Below are 18,695 nucleotides of genomic sequence, written 5' to 3' on the forward strand. Positions count from 1 at the left end.
ATAGATTAACTCGTTGTTCCTGTGGCTGTGCCTACACCTCGCTCGAATAGGAGGAATTCGATGTTCAGTCGAGTCCATATTGTCAGCAAGAGTTTTACACGACCAAAGAGAACCTTCCCAGGACAAGGCTGCTCGTCGTGTACCATGCTTCAACCCCTTTTAATTTATCACTTCGCGTCGAACCTTTACGTATCTCTTTCCTTACTACGACTCGAGCTACACATCTGTTAACCTCGATCAATCTACACCTAGGTACAACGTTCGTCTCTCGTGTTTCCGTAAATGAACATTTCACTCTATATATTTTACGTCTCGTCCACGCGAAGCTGTACCATCGATTTTTCTACGTGTAAATCGATAAGAGTCCAATCTCGTTCGTTTGTTTTTTGAGGAAACTGGAGCAGAGGATAGATGAAATGTGAGAGACACTTACCATCATTATGATACTGTCTCGAGGGCAGAGAGACCGCGGCGGAAGGTGGTTGCAACGGGGCCGTAGGTTGGTTTCCAGCGTTTTGAGGGCCGGACGAGTTCGAGGTGGCGGAACTCGCTGGCGTCGCTGGACTCTTGTGTTCCGGCGTCGCGCCCTGATGAGCACCGCTCTGGTATCCCAAGAAATCACCTAAATCTGGCACGCATACGCTTTCGTACATGTTGCCCGGCACGTTCTCCAGCGAGGCCTTCGCCGCGTCGACATCTGGATGGAAAACGGAACAAATTCCTCAGTTCGCCGCGTTCTGTCCACGGTTTTCTCGCCGACTATAGTCGCCGGTCGTCCCTGCTTCCTCGCGTATTACCGCAGATTTTTTTCTATTACCATTTCGTTCTAGGTTTGCTTTTTTTTATTCAAGGAGGAGAGGAACTGAAGGAGTAGAATCGGAGGAGGATCTTGAAAAGGAGATGTTCTTGCGAAAGTTTTCAATGTCTCGAACTTCGGTTAGTCACGATCGGATCGTTTAAAGTGCGAGCTGAATACGACGAGAAAGAATGCTTCTTCGTACAGTATGCTCCGACGGTCCGAAGCGAAAAAACATGTCGACAGCGAAGCTCGATTTTGTAATTTTTATTACCCTTCGCGGTTTCGATAATTTCTTAAGGTTCTAACTATTTACGATAGTCTTCGTAGTAGTGGAATTTATACAGTTATATAATTATTACTAGCTTCTTAGTTTTCGTAGCTGCGATAAAGATGCAATAACGACAATAAATATACTTGTCGCTTTCCTATCTGTATGTTGCGGCGAAATTATGTATTTATCTATTACAATAAAATATTATCCGTCGCCTGCCGATACACCGAGCTTTAGAATCGCTAGCTTACGATAACTGGAGGAATTCTAACGAACGATGGATATACGATGATGTTTACCAGCTTGAGAAAAGCGAAGACCCTGATCTTTACTACGTTCGAGTTCTAGAACAAGTCTAGAATATTTAATTGTTTCTAGTTTTTCGATACGTTATTCTTATTCCACCGTACAGTTATATCGCACACGTTAACACAGTGTTTACACAGCAGCAGAGCAACGCGGGAGGAGTAATTAATGTTTGTGCCCGTAGTTACGCGATTATAGAATTCCATGTCATTAAGCCAATTACAGTGGCGGCGGCGTTAAGCCGCGCGTGCAAACTCGGTCCCTGTTTTTACCATTCCGGCGCAAGAGCACCGCGAACGTAATCGTGATGAACGATCTAGCCGTGCTCCATTATTACGGCCATTATTGCGAAGGAGACGATTGCCATTGGCGTGATTCATCGACGAACCAAACGAACGATTCTGCGTTTCTGACCCGGTGAGCTTGCGCTATAGGAAAATCAATTCCATCCCAGGAAACCACTCCACCTCTTCCCTCTTCCTTTTCACCTAAGTTTTCCATCAACTTTGACAACCGAACGATATATAAAATGGAATTTAACGTTTTCACGAACGAGATAACACGTTACGAGATAACTTGACAATATTTGTCGCACGTCCGAAATATCTTTCCCTCTGAAGAGAAGAGAAATTTATTTACAGCCGATTTATTCGCTTAACGACTAAATGATTGCGGCTTTTGTCACTAGGTGATATTGACAAAATCCGCAATCACTTAACTAAGCCAATATTTACGATTTTGTAGAAACGACACTGTACTACGATTCGACGGATTTAGGTTCCTTGTATAACGACGCAATGCACACGAGCGTGTAATCCTTCGATTAGAAATACAGGATTTGAGCGACCGGTACATAGCAATAAATTCTCTTGCGCGATAGCATTCAATTTTGTAATAAGCCAAATGAAGTTTACAAACTTAACCGATCGCCGTATTTGGCGCGAAATAGCGAAATTATAAAACAGAACTCTACGATCTTAGCGAACATCGGTCGACTGCATTATATCATTAAAACTATTAATCCTGCCAAATTACATGGCGTCGCCGCTATGAAATCGCAACGATGTCGCGTCGCATGTAATAATAAACAGAAAAAAGGAAATCTGAGATTGCGCAAAGGGCGACGAAACGACAGAAATTGGCTTGGTCGAACGAACGATCGTTTCACCGGTGATTCCGATCGTGTACGCCTGCATCACGAGGATGCAGCTTTTTAGTTTCTACTTTTTTTTTTTTTACGGCGCACGAGAGAGTTTCCTAATATCCGTTCTCGTTCGCGGAATCAAAGCGATTACCCACGCTATGTCGCGTCTACGCGCGTGCACCAACACACGTTGAATCGCGATTGGCCACGGATCACGAGCGTTCTTCCATTGTTCCATCCGGCGTATGAAAGAACCCTCGATAAAAATATTTCAGCTACGTACGACTATGACAAACTGGTTTACTAATCGACATAAAAAAACTGTTATTTTTATGTAGATATTACGTATATGCTAATTTGCTGTTTTCTTTTTTCAGACAGTCGTATCTACTTTACTGTGATGCGCTCTGTTATCTGAAATAATTATCCCGGCTCGTCTCATTATAGCGTTTCTACTCATTGTTTTCTGATAACAGAGATAGCTCGTATCAGTTACAGTCTGTTCCATATTTAGGAACATAATGGTACTCCTGTTATTTTATTATTATCAAATGCAAAGTAAGAAATAAAGTTACAAGGAAATAGATAAAATGTTATTCAAGAAATAGAATATTTATAACATTCGTTTCCTCGTAATATCACGCCACGTCACGATAATCTTCCTCGTGAATGATTTTATTGAATTTCGAATGAACCTGGTCACACATTAATTAGAGTATAGAATAAGAAGAAGAAAAGGAAGCGTGTAACATCGGATAAAAATCGGATATGATGGAGGTTGGTGTTACGTGTGTCTAATCGGGCCATTCGATTGAATCGCGGTTTCCCCGGCTATCAGACGACACGAATAATCGATGAGGAAGTACGGGATTTTACTTAACGGGAATTAAATCATGGGTGAACCTTCGCTTCCTGCCCGGATCATTTCATACCTTGTCCCTCTTAGCCTCCCTTTCTCTTTCTCTATCCGTCTCTCTCGCTCACGCCCTTCCTGTCCACATCGGCGAAGATGTAGAAGTTCCAGGGAAACTTCCTTCCAACGATATACGATACGAACGATCAACGTCCCGCGACTAACCTCTCGATGATAGATCCTCTGTCGAGGAAAAGGAGAAGCCGAAGAAAGTCCTTCTTTACATGCTGTATTTTATCTGATTTCACAATTTTGTAACTTGACGTCTTACGATATACAGACGTTCGTTAAATTTCTTTTATCTTTAAGAAACGATATCGTACAGTTTCCTTTCGATTAATAGTTAAACGCATTATTTGATTAACGATCGACAACGAAACGTATAATCCGCGGCGAATGAAAGATTTGCCAGCTACAGAAATTATCAACCTTTGTATTCTACGGTTAAACGGCGATAGCTCTTGCGCCGAATTAAATAACACCGCTAGACGAATCTCTGGAATAAATTGAAAATGACGAGTACTTGGGTGACCGTCTCCGATACTCTCAGAAGGAAGAAGAAAATCATCGTGCGCGCGTCTTTTCTGGAAAATGAATAACCACCGTGAACAAGTATTATACCGGTGCTTCGATTTCCACCCTCTTTCCCGTAAAAATCGCTGGGTCCATTGTAAAGTATCCTGGTCTCTATCTTGTAATCGAAACACGAGTGGGATTACCGGGTTGCATGCGCGCTTTTACACACAGTGATCCATACAGACGTTGGTCGAGTGGTCCGAAAACCACCTAAGTGGCCGAGGCAATGGCACGGGAGCATTCTGGTGGCACAGGATATCCGGAGTGGGAGTTTCTATGGCGCACGGCTCTTTTTTCCTCCATTCTCTCCTTCGTTTCGAATAAAAAGTGCCGATTCAACGCTTCGAAACGCTGAAAACACGAAGCTCACACACAGAAAGAGAGAGGATACGCGTCTCGCTTCCACGATCTCGTCATTGTTCCCCCGTCGATCTTTCTCTTTTACTCTTATTCTTCCCTTTCACTCTCACTATTACTCTCTCTCTCTCTCTCTCTCTCCGTATTGCCTCGTGTGTATAGGTACCTGTGCCTGCCGTGACATTGCGATTTTACGGAAATTCGATCTGTGTTTTTGTTCAGCGGACTATAGGATGTCCCCGTGCTAGCCCAAGGAAAATGATTCTTCCGCTCCAACCTGTTTTCCCTACTCGCGAATCTTCAGAAAATGACCACTCCCTTCTATTTTGGAGAACAGGGGAATATAGAGGTTCTTCTTTTACTTGGAAGAAGATCCTTTCTATTTCTAGGGGAAGTAGTATGTCGATGATTCAATTTTTGAAATATCTGATGTATAAAGTAAAATCGTATATGCCGTATAAACTGAACTTTTGATCGATAATTAAGTCTGTTTTTCCATTTTGCGAGTCTTCAGAAATTTCCATTGAAAATTCTCTTTTATTTTGTAATGTAAGGGGATATGCAGGTCTGTTATTTCCTTTTTATTTTGTTGTTCGAGAAAGATTCGAGTGTCTTTTTTATTTTCTCGAGAAACTATCTTGATTGAATTTTTCCACATTTTTATATCGTATTGTAATTAATTAATAGGGAATTCGAAGAGATTTTATAGATGTTAGGGGGGTAATTAAAGTGTTGACTTCGCACGAGGATAAGGGTAGCAAACGAAGAGAGTATGGAAGGAAGAAGAAGCAGAGAAAGTCACGTACCTTTCTGCAGGATCTCGAGGTGTTCCCACAGGATATCGCCCATGAAGGCCGGAGCACGTGCCAAAAATGATTCCTTGCCCATGGCACAAATCTGTTTCCCCGTCATGTTCTGCCAGGGTTGCATCGCCACACCAGCCAGGGAGAATTCCCCTATGGCCCAGTGCAACCAGTGGGCGACAGCTGCTTCCGACCATTGCCTCGGATCTGAAAAATATTATCACCAGGTTTTTTAATCTCGCCACACCCATTTACTTTCCTTTTCTTGTACTTGAACGTATGAACCGTCGTTCGAATTTTTCTTGTTCCGACATTTAGCGATATCGAATGCTGAACAATTATTTAGAATCTGTTATGCGGCAAAATCAGTGGAAGGAAGTGAAAATAAACGAAGGAACATAAATAAACGAGCAGAACGATGAATGAAAACCTACGATGCAAACAACAGGCTTAAAATGTAAATAAATAACACAAAAAAGGAGGCTCCAATATAATCAAATAAATTATCAATTTAATCGAAGAAGCAGCGCAGATGCTCTGCTAAATCATGAAAAGTGGCAAGGAATACTAATATATTCAAATACACTTTTTATATAGTCTTTTTTGTAGATGCTAAGTAGTCAGTCGTAAAATTGTTGCAGCACAAATCATGTAACAGCCACATCTATCAAAATCAATGCGTAAAACGTAACAAGAAGTTGCATAAATATTCATGCCGAAAGAGTTCTTAACGTTTGATATTCGTATCGATGATTGAAACAAGAGTGTTACTATGATTTCGATCGATATCTCTTTAGATCGCAAAGAAACAGCAACAATATTTTTTTTTTCCGATAGCCGGTCGTGTAATCGATCGGCAAATAACTTACGCTGCCGTCATAAAATCGCGAAGCGTTTAACACTGATCCACGCTGAATAAAAAGCACCTAACTGTTGAAAATGATTATTCAAATCGGGTCGGTGATTAATGACGATCTCGCTGCTTTCAAACAGGAAACGATCGATATCTATTCTAATGTCTCGACGAGTTCTAACGTTCCCGTCTTTCACGATCGTTCTTTTTTCTTTTCGCGTGTTTCTGACAATAAAAATTCTCGTCGCGACTCGTCCGTATACACGCAGTTGAAAAAAGTTATTTCGTTCCACGAATAGGATCACGCTCTGACAAATCGTTTCGTTATCGTGATTTAACGAAGAGTAACGCGAGGTTGCGTAAAACTTCGAAAGCTGAATTTACAGAATTTTTAATTACATGGGAATCACGGAGGTGAGAAATTGAAACGAGGAATAACACGAAGAAGCAAATCGATTTGATTTTAATGAAGTAACGATGAAAATGGTGACGAGGTGAGAAAGGAAAGATTATAGAGGCGAGACAAAGGCTTTTCGAATACCAGAAAGATATTGCGTCGGGTTGACGACATGATCGGTACTCGGGCCCGGCCATCTTTGGTAGAAGCAATACCGAGAAACATTGGAATGTCCCATTTGAGGTGCGCGCCCATATTTGCACGCGTGTCTTGCATTGTTTCGCGGTATCTTCCCGCGTGAAAGTACAGTTCGGTTCGTAATGCAAACAGAAATTACGACGAACCCATCCTCCCTTAACGCGAGGCCTTCTTCCTTTCTTTCTCTACGCCAAATGACAAAAGAATTCGTCGAAACGTGAGCAGACGAAACATCATCGATTTTTGCTCTCGAATATTTCGGAATTTTTTTCATACTTTCACTCTTTGCGGCGACGTTTTGCGTCAATGCAAATGTTTTAAATCTCTCTCTCTCTCTCTCTCTTTCGTTCAGGAAAAAAAGGAAGAAGAAGGATCTTGAGCAACGCGTCTTCGAATTTAATTCTTTCGAGTGTCGAAGTGTTCGGACGATTTAGAAGTGCGTTCTCGAACTTTGCTCTTTTTGGTATTCGAAACTGGTTCGTATATCCTGAGTACTTTGTAAATACGAAAAGTGGAACATATAACATTCTGCGAATAGTAATGGAGACTCTCACGCAGTGAAAATTTTAATGTTGCAATTTATTTATTTACTCGTTTATTTGCCAAGATTAACGTTAGCGTGAAAAAAGCCTTAGCGTACAGAGAACAAAATACAATGATAGAGAGCCGTTGTGGGATAATGGAAATAGTGGATACATTCGGTCTGAAACCAGCACGTGAACAGAAAGATCGATTGAAAAGTTTCAATTGGAAAATAATAGCCATACAAAAGGTGTTTTAAGAAAGGCTGAAAAGGTATCGGAGAAAAATAATTCGGATAAGAGAATATAAAGATTATGGAATGTATAACAGTACCTACATCGTTCGCAACGTTTCGTTCCTTTAAAACGGTTTCATAAAAAATTTCATTAACAGAGTCCTCGAATATTCAAGCTAATCGCTTATTTGCAATTAAAAACATCGTGTTCCGTCACGGAAAATGAAATATGACCTCTCATGAATAATAATTGAATCTCACGAAGTGAAACTTTTCTATCGCAATTGACTAGACATTAAATTCGATCCCATCGCTATATAGAATTAACTTAATAAATACTGTTTTTAAACGAGAACAGGCTGGAAGAAGCATCCACTTGTTGGATATTTTCTCGTTTCGTCGATAATCTCTAACCGGCGGCGTCGCGATCTGCATATTTCTCTCTCCGGGCGATGATAATGCACGAAGAATAATCTAATGTAATACAGGACTTTTAACTCCCACCCGTTGTTTCACCTTATCTGCCAGCTGATTACGTCGTAGGAAACTAATTGCCTAGATTAGTCTATTGCGGTACGGTTGATTAAAAGCTGTAACCAATGTACGCGCGGACAAGAGAGAGAGAGAGAGAGAGAGAGAGACAGAGACAGCCTTCGACTGAACCGACCCGATACTACGCTCTGTAATCGCTTCTTCTACCCTCGTGCGCAAATATCTTACCTTAGCTCGTTTTTTCCGCATTTGTTTACGTCTATTGGTGTATCGTCTAACGCGAAAATTACACCGACGTAATTACGAAAGGAGAAAACGGAAGGAAATTCTGTGGAACAATTTCCAAGCTCTCGTAGTTGCTTTATTGGAAAGCCGAATCTCAATTTTGCTCCACATCTGACGAAATTTCTCTAATTAACTCTGCTGCGAGCAGGTTAATCTTTTACGTCCGAATCTCGATTTCCTTTCGATCGAGAAAGCCACTCTTTTTTTCTAAAGGTTTCAAGGATACCGTAGTTTAACGTAACGTAACGTAATCACATCGATGCGTGCCTTTTCCCTGGTTTCTCTGCAACTTGAGAAATTTCCTAACGATGAAAAAATATTGTCTGATCGAGAGTAATCCGTAGAATGCAGCAGAGGCGAGTTAAACGCAACCTTTCGCTCTTTCAACTCTCGGTCGCTTGGAGCTTCAAGACCGAAGGCAATTTCGATTTCCTCCACGAGGAAACGTTTCGAGATCTTCTCTCGGCCGAACAAAAAGAAAAAAAGAAAGAAAGAAAAAAGAAGAACCAAAAATAGCTTCACATAACCCGACCATTTAAGAGGTGGTTAAAAGCGAAATAAACGGAGTAATCGTGAAAGAATGAGCGGAATGAGGGTAAAGAGGGTGGAGGAGTGTCACCACGAGCAAGAGGGAGAGCAGTCGTCTGTTAACAATGCTGACAAGGAATAAGTTCGGCAAACATCGGCGCGATCCTCAAATATCGGCGGTCGCTTTGATCGTGCCGTGCCGTTAGACACTCGCGCGAGCCAAGTCCTCTTTGCTCTCTCTCACCTTTCCTCTATTTATGTATTATCGCCGCGACACCGATCCCCGGGCTCGATCCTCCTCGTCGACTGGTTGGCTGGTTTTCATCGTTTCCACGAATGGAAACGAGGAATATCTTCCATTCATAAAAACGGCGTTACTCTCGCGAGTCACGTAGCGACGCGCGACGACGATCGCGAGATCCGTCCGCGGCTCCGCGATTTCGCTATGGCCATCCAAGGACTAAGGCCGACGACGTTCTTCCTTCTATTCTTTTTCGCTCTACCCGATCATTATGCCTCTTTCGTCGGCCACCTTTGATTTCTGATCGCGATTTCTGACGTCCGCTAGTGCACGATGCTAGTGCACACGAGTTTCCCAGGACCGCTGATGGTTACTCGAGATCGGTGTGCAATGAGACCGTGAAAATTCAGGGCTGTACGCGATATTGAAATTGTATTTGTTGCAGAGAGATATAGACAAACACAAAATAAAGAAAGAGGGTCAGAAAGAGGTATAGGTTTGATATTGAAACGAATTTTATAACACGTTCGAGAGAGTTACTTGATTTTGATGGGTTTTGGCCCGGTCTTTTGTCGGTTCGCTCAAACTATTAGAAAGTGAAACTACTTCCTCGTTGCGATAGCACCTTAAAAATGAAATTAGGTAGAAGCTGGATACTTTCGAATCGGAGGATTACCGTTCCTTTTTTCTTCTTCTTTTTTGCTAGCTCCAATTACTCCATTATAGTTTGTATTTTAAACCGATTATTATTATGGAAGATATACTATTTTTGCTCAGAGTTTCTTAGAACATTTATATAACCGAAATATTTGCGATTATTATCAAAGAGAGATAGAGACACCGCGAATTGTCAAGAACTCAAGGGTGTCTAAGAGCACCGGTGGATCCACCTAATCGAGAGATCTTCAAACAGAGATAATCGCCGCAGGTGTCACGCGCAAGCTTTTTCGACAATAATCGAGAAATACCGACTGTGATTTCGGTCGGTTGGTTTAGGAGCCGTCTGGCTTGCGCGAGGGCCAAGCAGTTTACCTACGATACGATGTACCTGCCCTCCAGTGATAAATTTCACCGGCCCCTCATGGACAGGTGGACGCCAATCTCATTCTCCTCCTCGTCTCTCTTTTTTCGTTTCCTTTTAATTTCGTTTCGTTTCTATGGATCTGTCTGGCAGACCGATCGAAACGTGTCTCGATGCGAGGTTATGGCAGTTCACACTGAAGATTTTAATTAACCATCTTTAACATCATGTTTCTACTTTTGCATTTTATCTTCTACTAAGATCGTTTATCGCTTTCCATTGAACGCTCCAATGTTCGACATTCCAATTTACATTGCAATTTCAATTTCGTTTTCACACAAGGTCTTTTAAAACATTCGTTTCAATTATTGCAGGATATTACTGGAATAATAAATCATTCTAATTATTACGACCGTGTTATTTCAACTCGCTTTAGTAACTTTAGTAACGTACAACCAGTGATCGTCCCTTTTTTTTCTCTTCTCTTTGTTTCTTTATTCTTTCGTCAACTTTTTCTCTCGCTTCGATCGAATTCGTCAGATGACGATATCTGCCAATAAACGAGGAAATAAATGATATTTCTATATTTTGCTGACCATTCCTCTCATCCCTGAGATCGCAGAAATTCCCGACGAGTCAACGAAAAAATGTCAACGTATCGAGACTTCGACCTGGGATTCGATCAACGCAGAATATTAACCGCAAGGATCTCGATGATGTTTGTCCTCGATGATCGCGCGAGTTCGAAGATGGCAAGTCTCGGTGGCGAGCAACATTCTGATAGTGTGTCGATGCGGTACGTGACGAGCCGTGTCTCGATTCGACAAAGGGGATACATCCTTGGCGGCGCTTATTATTCATAAGAAAGGCAAATTCTGAATAAATCATAATAACGAATGCGTCAGAGGGTTCTGACGTCCTGCAATGCAATCGCGAATGCACGCCGTGTCTCCGTGCAGCAGGTGCTTCGTCGACGGTTGTAGCACGCACGGTACCAAACTTCGAGAAATGGATCGTGTTAACATCAAACTACTTGCAATTCCACTTACTCGTTAATTGCCTTTCCGATTGATTCAGATAGAAATCACGGTGGTGTGAGTAGTACTCGATATATTTTCTTGTTCGAATAAAGGATATTATCCCCTTCTTCGCTTATGGTTCAGCCTTAACTACACGTTACAGATCAATTTATGATTACCAGACTGCGGATGTTTATGCAGGTTCATATTTTTGTCGATATGATCGAAAAATTGAAACTTAACTAAAGTGTTGTTTCACCTATTGAATATTCTATCGCGTGCTTTATTTTCGATGTTGTATATGTATATTTTTATAAAACACAAATAGCGTGCATCTTTACAGCTTCAAATATAAAATCCTATTATGGCAATATATAAATTTTATCCACTTGTAACCAGCCGATCATTGCTTGGCGAGACTATCTTTCTATTTAAAATCTTGAACGAATTTGTCGATTGTCCACAGTTTCTTAATTTCATCGACTTCTACACACCATTTCCTATTCTATCCTTCGTTCTTCTCCTCCTATTGCCTGTATACGTGAGTCAGGCAACGTTTTATGCAATAATATCAACTTTTTCTTCAGTTCAACCAACAATCCGAGAAAGAAGGTTTATGCAGGCTTAGCTAACCCGAGCGATGCATTAGCGTAGAGCTCCAGTACAACGTATTTATACACGTATTTGTCTTACTACTGTCTCACAGCGATTGTATCACCCCGACGCTTGTTTTCCTCTTACTATATATCACCTTTCTTGTGAAAGGGATCTTTCTCGTTTAATTAATAAATTAAATTTAATTAAAAATCCGCAGTCTAACGATCACTAATTTTTAATGTAAAGAATTGTAATTAATGTCGGGGTACAAACGAAACTTTGTTAGAAATATTACGTCTAATTATAAATGCGACCATAATTCATACTACGATTGTGATGTGATAGTGCGAGACAAGGCAAGCGGTTAAACAAAAACAAGACTTTGGTATCATACCGATATAATTACTCTTACATCAATGTCTAATATAAAACGAAGAAAATGTCTTCTAGAATAATAAAATTCTCGTTTCTCCCTCTGACCTTGTGTTTCAAAATCTTCAAACTCCAAATTCTCTTTCTCTTCATTTTGGATATTGTACGTATCGATATAATCTCCATGAAGGAGACTGATTGCAAATTGCCTAGTAGATATAGAAAAACAAAAATATATTGTTTTTAACACGAATAGCGTACATTTTTGCACCTTTAAACTTTGTATAAATCAAATAAAACACAATAAATTTTCAATCTAAAGAATCGAAATAAAAGCTGCAGCTCGAACGAAGCTTCGTTATAAATACAAATTGCCTGAGTTGGATTGCAACCATAATTCATACTATGACTGTGATACGATACTATGAGGCAAGGCAAGGGATTATGTAGAAAACCTTGATAACATATTGCAATTTATCCTACATCGTTGTCTAACACAAAACGAAAGGAGATATCTTCTAAAAGAATAAAATCCTCGTTTCCCTCCTTTGATCACCGCCCCAAAATTTCCAAACTCCAAATCCTCTTGTGCTTTAATTCGAATATTTTATATACTCGAATGAATAAAACTAACTTTCAATGTAAATAAGCAGTTGAAAATAAAGCTGCAGTTCAAACGAAACTTTGTTACAAATACAAACTGCCTTTAAGTTAAGTTGAAACGATAATCCGTACCGCAAGTCCTAACATCGTAAGGGACTTGTACTTCAACCCGACTCGTATCCGCTTAAATGAAAAACCGTGTTACCATGGCACTATAATTTAACCTACGTCAATCTCTACCATAAAAGAGCTATCTCCCAAAAGAATAAAATCCTCCTTTGATCTCCGCTCCAAAATTTCCAAACTCCAAATCCTCTTACTCCCTTAAATCATCATCAGCCTACAGCCAAACTGTGACAAACGCCAGAGCAAAGACAATGAACGTCGAGAAGAAGACCGATAGTACGGAAGAGTAAAGAACGAGAAACGAGAAAGGAAGGATAAAAAGACGATATTATAGAGAGAACTAGAAGAAAAAGGTGGCGAAAAAGAAGGAAGAAGAAAGGACTAGAGAGAGAATCAGCGCGACTGCGGACCGCTGTAAAGTGGAACGGCACGAGGTTGCTCGTTAGGTTCACGGAGGTCAGACTGTAGGTGATCTGGCCGGAGGGTACGAACCCGGGGCATGTAGACCGGAAGTAACGTCACACCCGCGTGGCTCTGAATGCGCATACCGGATGTGTGGCATCGGCTCCCCATCAGAACCATCAACATCACATTCACAATTCCTGCACATCGCCGCCTCGTCGCACATCACATCACATCGCGTATATACTCGCGCGTCTCCGTGCACGCACGCACGCACGCACGCACTCACTCACTCACTCACTTACTCACGCACGCATGCACGCACGCACGCACGTACCATTGCACGCAGCAAGGTTTTTCCCGGTTTCGAAAGGGCACACACGCAGACCATACTCCGATTTTTCGACAAATTTCTCTCGTTCGCGGTCGACCGTGACGCGTTGTGCAACCAAACGAGAAGCTCGTTCGAGTATCGTGCGCTGAAGTTTCCAGAGGTTTTCGTTCTGCGGAATAATCGTTTCGAGTTGTCGCGTTTTGCTTCTGTTCTTTAGGCGTGTACGATATTTTACAGTGGATTTCTTTTTCGGAACTGCTGAGAGCAATGCTCTTGGTTTCGAAGAGTAGACGAACAAAGTATCGAGGTTTTGAGTTTCAGAAATGACTGGCATAACGTACGTGTTAGTACACTTTTTGGAGAACGAGAGCGCGTAAATAAGACAGATTTTCCTATGGGGTTGTCGGATCGACTTGGAGCTGAAGAGTAGATAGACGTAGAGAGTAGATAAAGTTTGGAAGTTTTGAAATTTTCGAAGGATAGCGAGGTCATAGAGAGTGAAACAGGATATACATTTTAGCTGGAGAACGCGGAATGTTAAAAGATGTTAAGACGAATGTTAAAGAATGTCGTAGTTAAAAGGAATGATATGTATCGAGGAATATTACGTCGATTAAAACCTCGATTGATCATACTTATTAGAATAGCAACCGGGAAAAAATGCAAATGCCACAAACCGTTGCAAAAACGCTGGGGCTTGATTAATCAGCATCTGCTTCTGACTCTCGATTCTCAATAAATGCATTTTCCGAGGATATCTTAATCAGGATCAATAAATGTATCCAGTCTTGATCAACATTTATGCTATACCGAGCTGATTAACGTCTTAACGATACATTCAAGGCGTCTCTAATACCTTCTTAATGAGATTAGATTCAAGAACTTCGATCTCATCCAACACACTGAGACATTCTATCTTTCAATATCGATCCACGAGATTCTCAACGAGAAAAAAAGAAAAAAAAAAAAGAAAAAGGGACATTCTGCGACATAGAAGATAAATGTCTCTATTAGCAAAAAAGAAAAAATTCTTTGAGATAGGAGATAAAAGAAGAAAAAAATAGATCATTTACAGGCTATAGTTCACATCGGTATAGAAAAAGCAATCGAACAAACACGTATACAGAGATCGGATGAAAACGTCAAAGCTCGCGAATAGGATCACGAGTATCGCGGCAATGATCCTGTAATTAGAAGTCGTTGAGAAACCTGTACGCCATGGAACGTGCATAAGGAGGAAGGAAAAAGAGGCGAAGTAAGAAAGAAAGAAAGAAAGAAAGAAAGAAAGACGAAAGAACGTTTTCCACGAGGTTGGAGTATACGCGGTATTAAGAGAAGAAGAAGAAGAAGAAGAAGAAGAAGGAAAAAGGCGGCACTCACCTTTGGTTATGTTGAGGCGGACTCGTTCCTTCTCCCAGGAGGCGAAAGAGGCCTCCAGGGCCTCGGTCATCTTCTTGTTGGTCCCAGGTGTTAACGGCGGCACTTGTGCCGGTATATCTGCAACGTGAGGATACGCTCAAATTAAGCGGCTGCGTGTACCACAATACACTTGACATGGTAATAATATACTTAATAATATACTTAATACACTTAACTGGAAATTTGTGCGAGGACTAATGAAAATAAAACATAGTATTTTTTGAATTTAGATTTTCCAAATTTCTATGGTGGAAAAGTCGACATTTATCGAATACGGGGCTGTTTACGTTTGAAAATATCACAACTTGGAATATCCTGCACGTTGGGATTCCCAGTGATTCAGGAATCTCACACAACTAAATTCCCTCTGTGCTCCAGTACATAATAAACAAACTCTACAAAACCACACAATTACAGACGCAATTTAAAAATCTCCCACATTAATTGTGCCGGTGATTATGAAAGTGTCCTAAATCAAGAATCTAAAACAGATGAGTTTATCGCTTATCTCGCTTTGCTCCTACTTAAGTTACGATAATCTGACATCATCTTTGCGAAGTAGTAGAAATCGAAGCGTTGCATCGAGTTGATTGTTGCGTCGTTCAACAGAATTCGCTTTGTCCGTCAAACGCGAAACGTTAAATATCTATCTGAATCACCGGCAAAACTATGACCAACGATCCCAATTTCTCCGACACCTATACCCTAAACCATCACCCTCCTAATGAAATACCTTGCCATTCTCAAACCTCTCTCAACCTCCGTATACATTATATGTATACATATATTTCCAACCGAGCACAAACATTGTCTATGAAAATTATCGGTAGGTGGTAAACTGCGTGTTTGTTGGAAAAGGGGAGACAGGTAGAGAGGCAGACAGACTCGGAACAGTCGGGATCGGTGGATGTGTGAGAAGCCAGGTTAATGGTACTTCTCACAAAGCGGCGTGCACGCGGTCGCGCGCGCGTCAGCGTGTAGAAGAGAGAGCCGGAGGAGCGTGTAGACGGAGGAGCGTCAGGTGTCGCGGCGGCGGCGGCGGCAGGAGCAGCGAAAGCGAACAGAGGCGAGGGGGGCATGCACACTACATCCTAGATAGCATCGTCGTAAAGAGGGGTGCAACTGGCGGGCAGGTGCAGGTGCATCGTCGTTGTAGGTACGCTTGCTCTATGCCGTGCACAACGCGGCGTACGCCTTATGGCGCGATCGCTCAATGCTCTCCTCTCCGCGATTCTTTGTCTACCATCTATACGATATATATATATGAGTAGACTTTGAAAGTTCTTCAGGGTTTAAGATTAAATGTCCGTTTCCTTAAACTATCTGTAGCGTACATCGAGTTCCTTATGGTTTCGTTGAAAGTTTGACGGTACGTTATTTTCACGTATGCATCACCTATGTGGCATTTAATTTTTTTTTAGGGAACCTAGCTCTACCAAGATGGAAATATTCGTCTTTGAAGTTGGAAGTTTTGTATGATGATTTTTTAATTAATTGCGGAGAAGCCGTTACTACGAAATTGATAGAAAAAGTAATACGTAAAATGGTTAGAAGAATCCTTTTCTTTCTTTTTTTTTTTTCTTTAAGGAAAATTTAGCCTTCGTCTCGTTGTTTTCGGATAAAAGTACGTACATACTGTGAAGTATGCGATATCGGTAATTTCTGCGCTCAAAGTGCCGTATATTATAACGCGAAGTTGCGCCGCTCTGTCCATTTCTGAATTGTTTGTTAGTGCGTGCGCGTAGAAAGTACAGACAGCCAAGAAATTCCTTCCTACACGGAGAATCTCGGACATGCGCGAAGAATATGATTTTCGAGTCTCGGCGTGCTTTGATCTCGAAGAATATTATCGCGCCACAAATACCTTAAGATGTTCTTTGATTTCGTTTCATACGTTATTCCAGTTTGTCAGGCGATACTGTTTTCTGTCTGGGATTTACGTACGAGCACGCATTTGAAATTCCTGGGGGGATGGTTGAGGATTGAATTTTGTTTCGTTATCTGATGTTCCTTGTCTTTTCATTACAGGCTACCTTATCGTAGGTTAGACTGGAGTTTTGGGGTGAATTTGTAAACGATCCGAGGCTAGAAATTAGCCTAGAACGTTTCGATGGCGAGGCAATACTTAATTGCACTACAGATTATGCTTCTACGAAATCTTTAGCTGTAACAATTTCATTCGAGAAAAAATCCATCATTTTGGAAAGTCCATATCAGAAGGAAGCTCAAGACCTGCGGCCATACATGACCAGACCACTGGCTTTATTTTCACACCAGCCACCGCTCTATCTTATCAAACCTGCTTCGTTACGTTTCTTCCGTTTTCGATAAACGCAAATTATCCGTCAGGCTCGAACTTTATTCTCTTCGCTTCTACGAAACGAAGCTTTAAAACGAAACCTGTTCTCAAGACAGTAAATCGAACGATTTATGATTTATCAAGATTTACGAAGAAGGAAGAAAGAAAGGAGGAGGAGGAAGACGAAGAAGAAGAAGGAAAAGACGAAAAAGAAAAGGAACAAGGAGACGAAGAAACAGGAGAACGCGTTCTAGACGAAAGAAACTTAGGATGGCGCGGTGCGATAAAAATCGTGTTTCCTTGGGGAACGCGGGGATATCTGCACAGCTGGATTTGCATGGCTATAAGCTCTTCCAACGGCGTACCGCCGAAAGTCCATTAAGTATGTATGGCGTGCACGCACGGTAAGTCTCCCGTAACCCATAAGCACCTTTGTCTCAACGCGCACAGGCACACGCGGCCGCGTGCGTGTGCGTACAGCCACTCACGAACACGTGCGAGCCAACAAATTTGCATGCCGGCGCGCTGGTTACAAACGTACAAAGTATCGACGCTGTTCGTGGTCGTTTCGAGCCAGCTATTCGCTAGAGAGCTCTCCCGATCGTCCGACGTATCCTTAAATGGCTCTGGCGAATTTGACACGCGATAGAAATAATAAATCACGAATATCGTTAATCCTTTCCCGTAAAACGGGCTCATATTGTAGAATCGATGTATAATTTGTAAAAGAAGGGAACGTTTTTCAAAATTTATTCATCCTCTGATACGTAAAATTTAAGAAGATATTTAAGAGATGTACGAACGTCAAGCTAAGAAGTTACGAAATAAAAATGTTTTACAAGATGACAAACGGATCGATCTATTTGCGTAAAATGCTAGACTTAGAGTTCACGATAAAGTCAGAGTCATGAATTACTCACGATTCTGTTACCTATCAATTTCTGACTGTCATTCGTATCACGTGTACAGCGATACGCTATTTACGATCGTACGTTCCGATATGAAAATTAAGAAATTTCCAGAAAGCGTGGTCGATCAGCTCGACTTCCAAGCGATACGACTATTAGCTCCGAAAGCTCGGACCAAACTGAAAAATTACGACGAATTACGATCTCCTCCTTCAAGAAACAAATAAAATCTTGGCTCTAAAGAATTTTCAAAATCCTCTTCTATAGATAATCCTAAACGAATTCGTTGAAAAATCGGCACTGCCTTGTCGCGAAACACAATATCCAACAGAGGGAGCGATGGCACGGGTGCAAAGTGTATCAGCCACGATACGGAATTATTCATCGTGACGAGGGAACGTACGCGTCGTGGAACGTGTAATCGTCAGGAGGAGAAGGATTGTCCGGTTGTAAGGATCGAGAGAACGGAGAACGCCGGCACGGCTGCCGGAGAAGTCGAATTGAAAACCCACGTGCCACGGCGCAACGCTTGCCCCGTGGTTGGAATATCAATCGGACCACATTTGCAGGAACGACGCCTGTGGCTGGCTCGTTGCGAATGCCGTGTATGATCGAGCACGACGAGCTCTGCCAGTAAATGCCCGATGCCCCCTCGGATTCCGTGGATCGCGATGG

General features: G+C 41.6%; 1 protein-coding gene across 5 annotated transcripts in view; it reads right to left on the minus strand.

The window, feature by feature from the left end:
* The window catches only part of pnt (ETS transcription factor pointed), a 144,382-nt gene that overhangs the window by 26,789 nt on the left and 98,898 nt on the right, over window positions 1-18,695 (minus strand). For 4 of the 5 annotated variants that reach the window (XM_069112111.1, XM_069112112.1, XM_069112113.1 and 1 more), the window contains 3 exons: window positions 14,775-14,891; window positions 5,173-5,376; window positions 434-697 (listed from right to left, as the gene is read on the minus strand). In XM_069112111.1, the coding sequence (XP_068968212.1) occupies window positions 434-697; window positions 5,173-5,376; window positions 14,775-14,891 (585 nt within the window). The remainder of the gene's footprint in view (window positions 1-433; window positions 698-5,172; window positions 5,377-14,774; window positions 14,892-18,695) is intronic. The other variant, XM_069112115.1, reaches the window with a different exon arrangement.

Source organism: Bombus flavifrons, chromosome 4 (assembly GCF_040668555.2).
Source record: "Bombus flavifrons isolate JBK064 chromosome 4, iyBomFlav1_principal, whole genome shotgun sequence".
NCBI lineage: Eukaryota > Metazoa > Arthropoda > Insecta > Hymenoptera > Apidae > Bombus > Bombus flavifrons.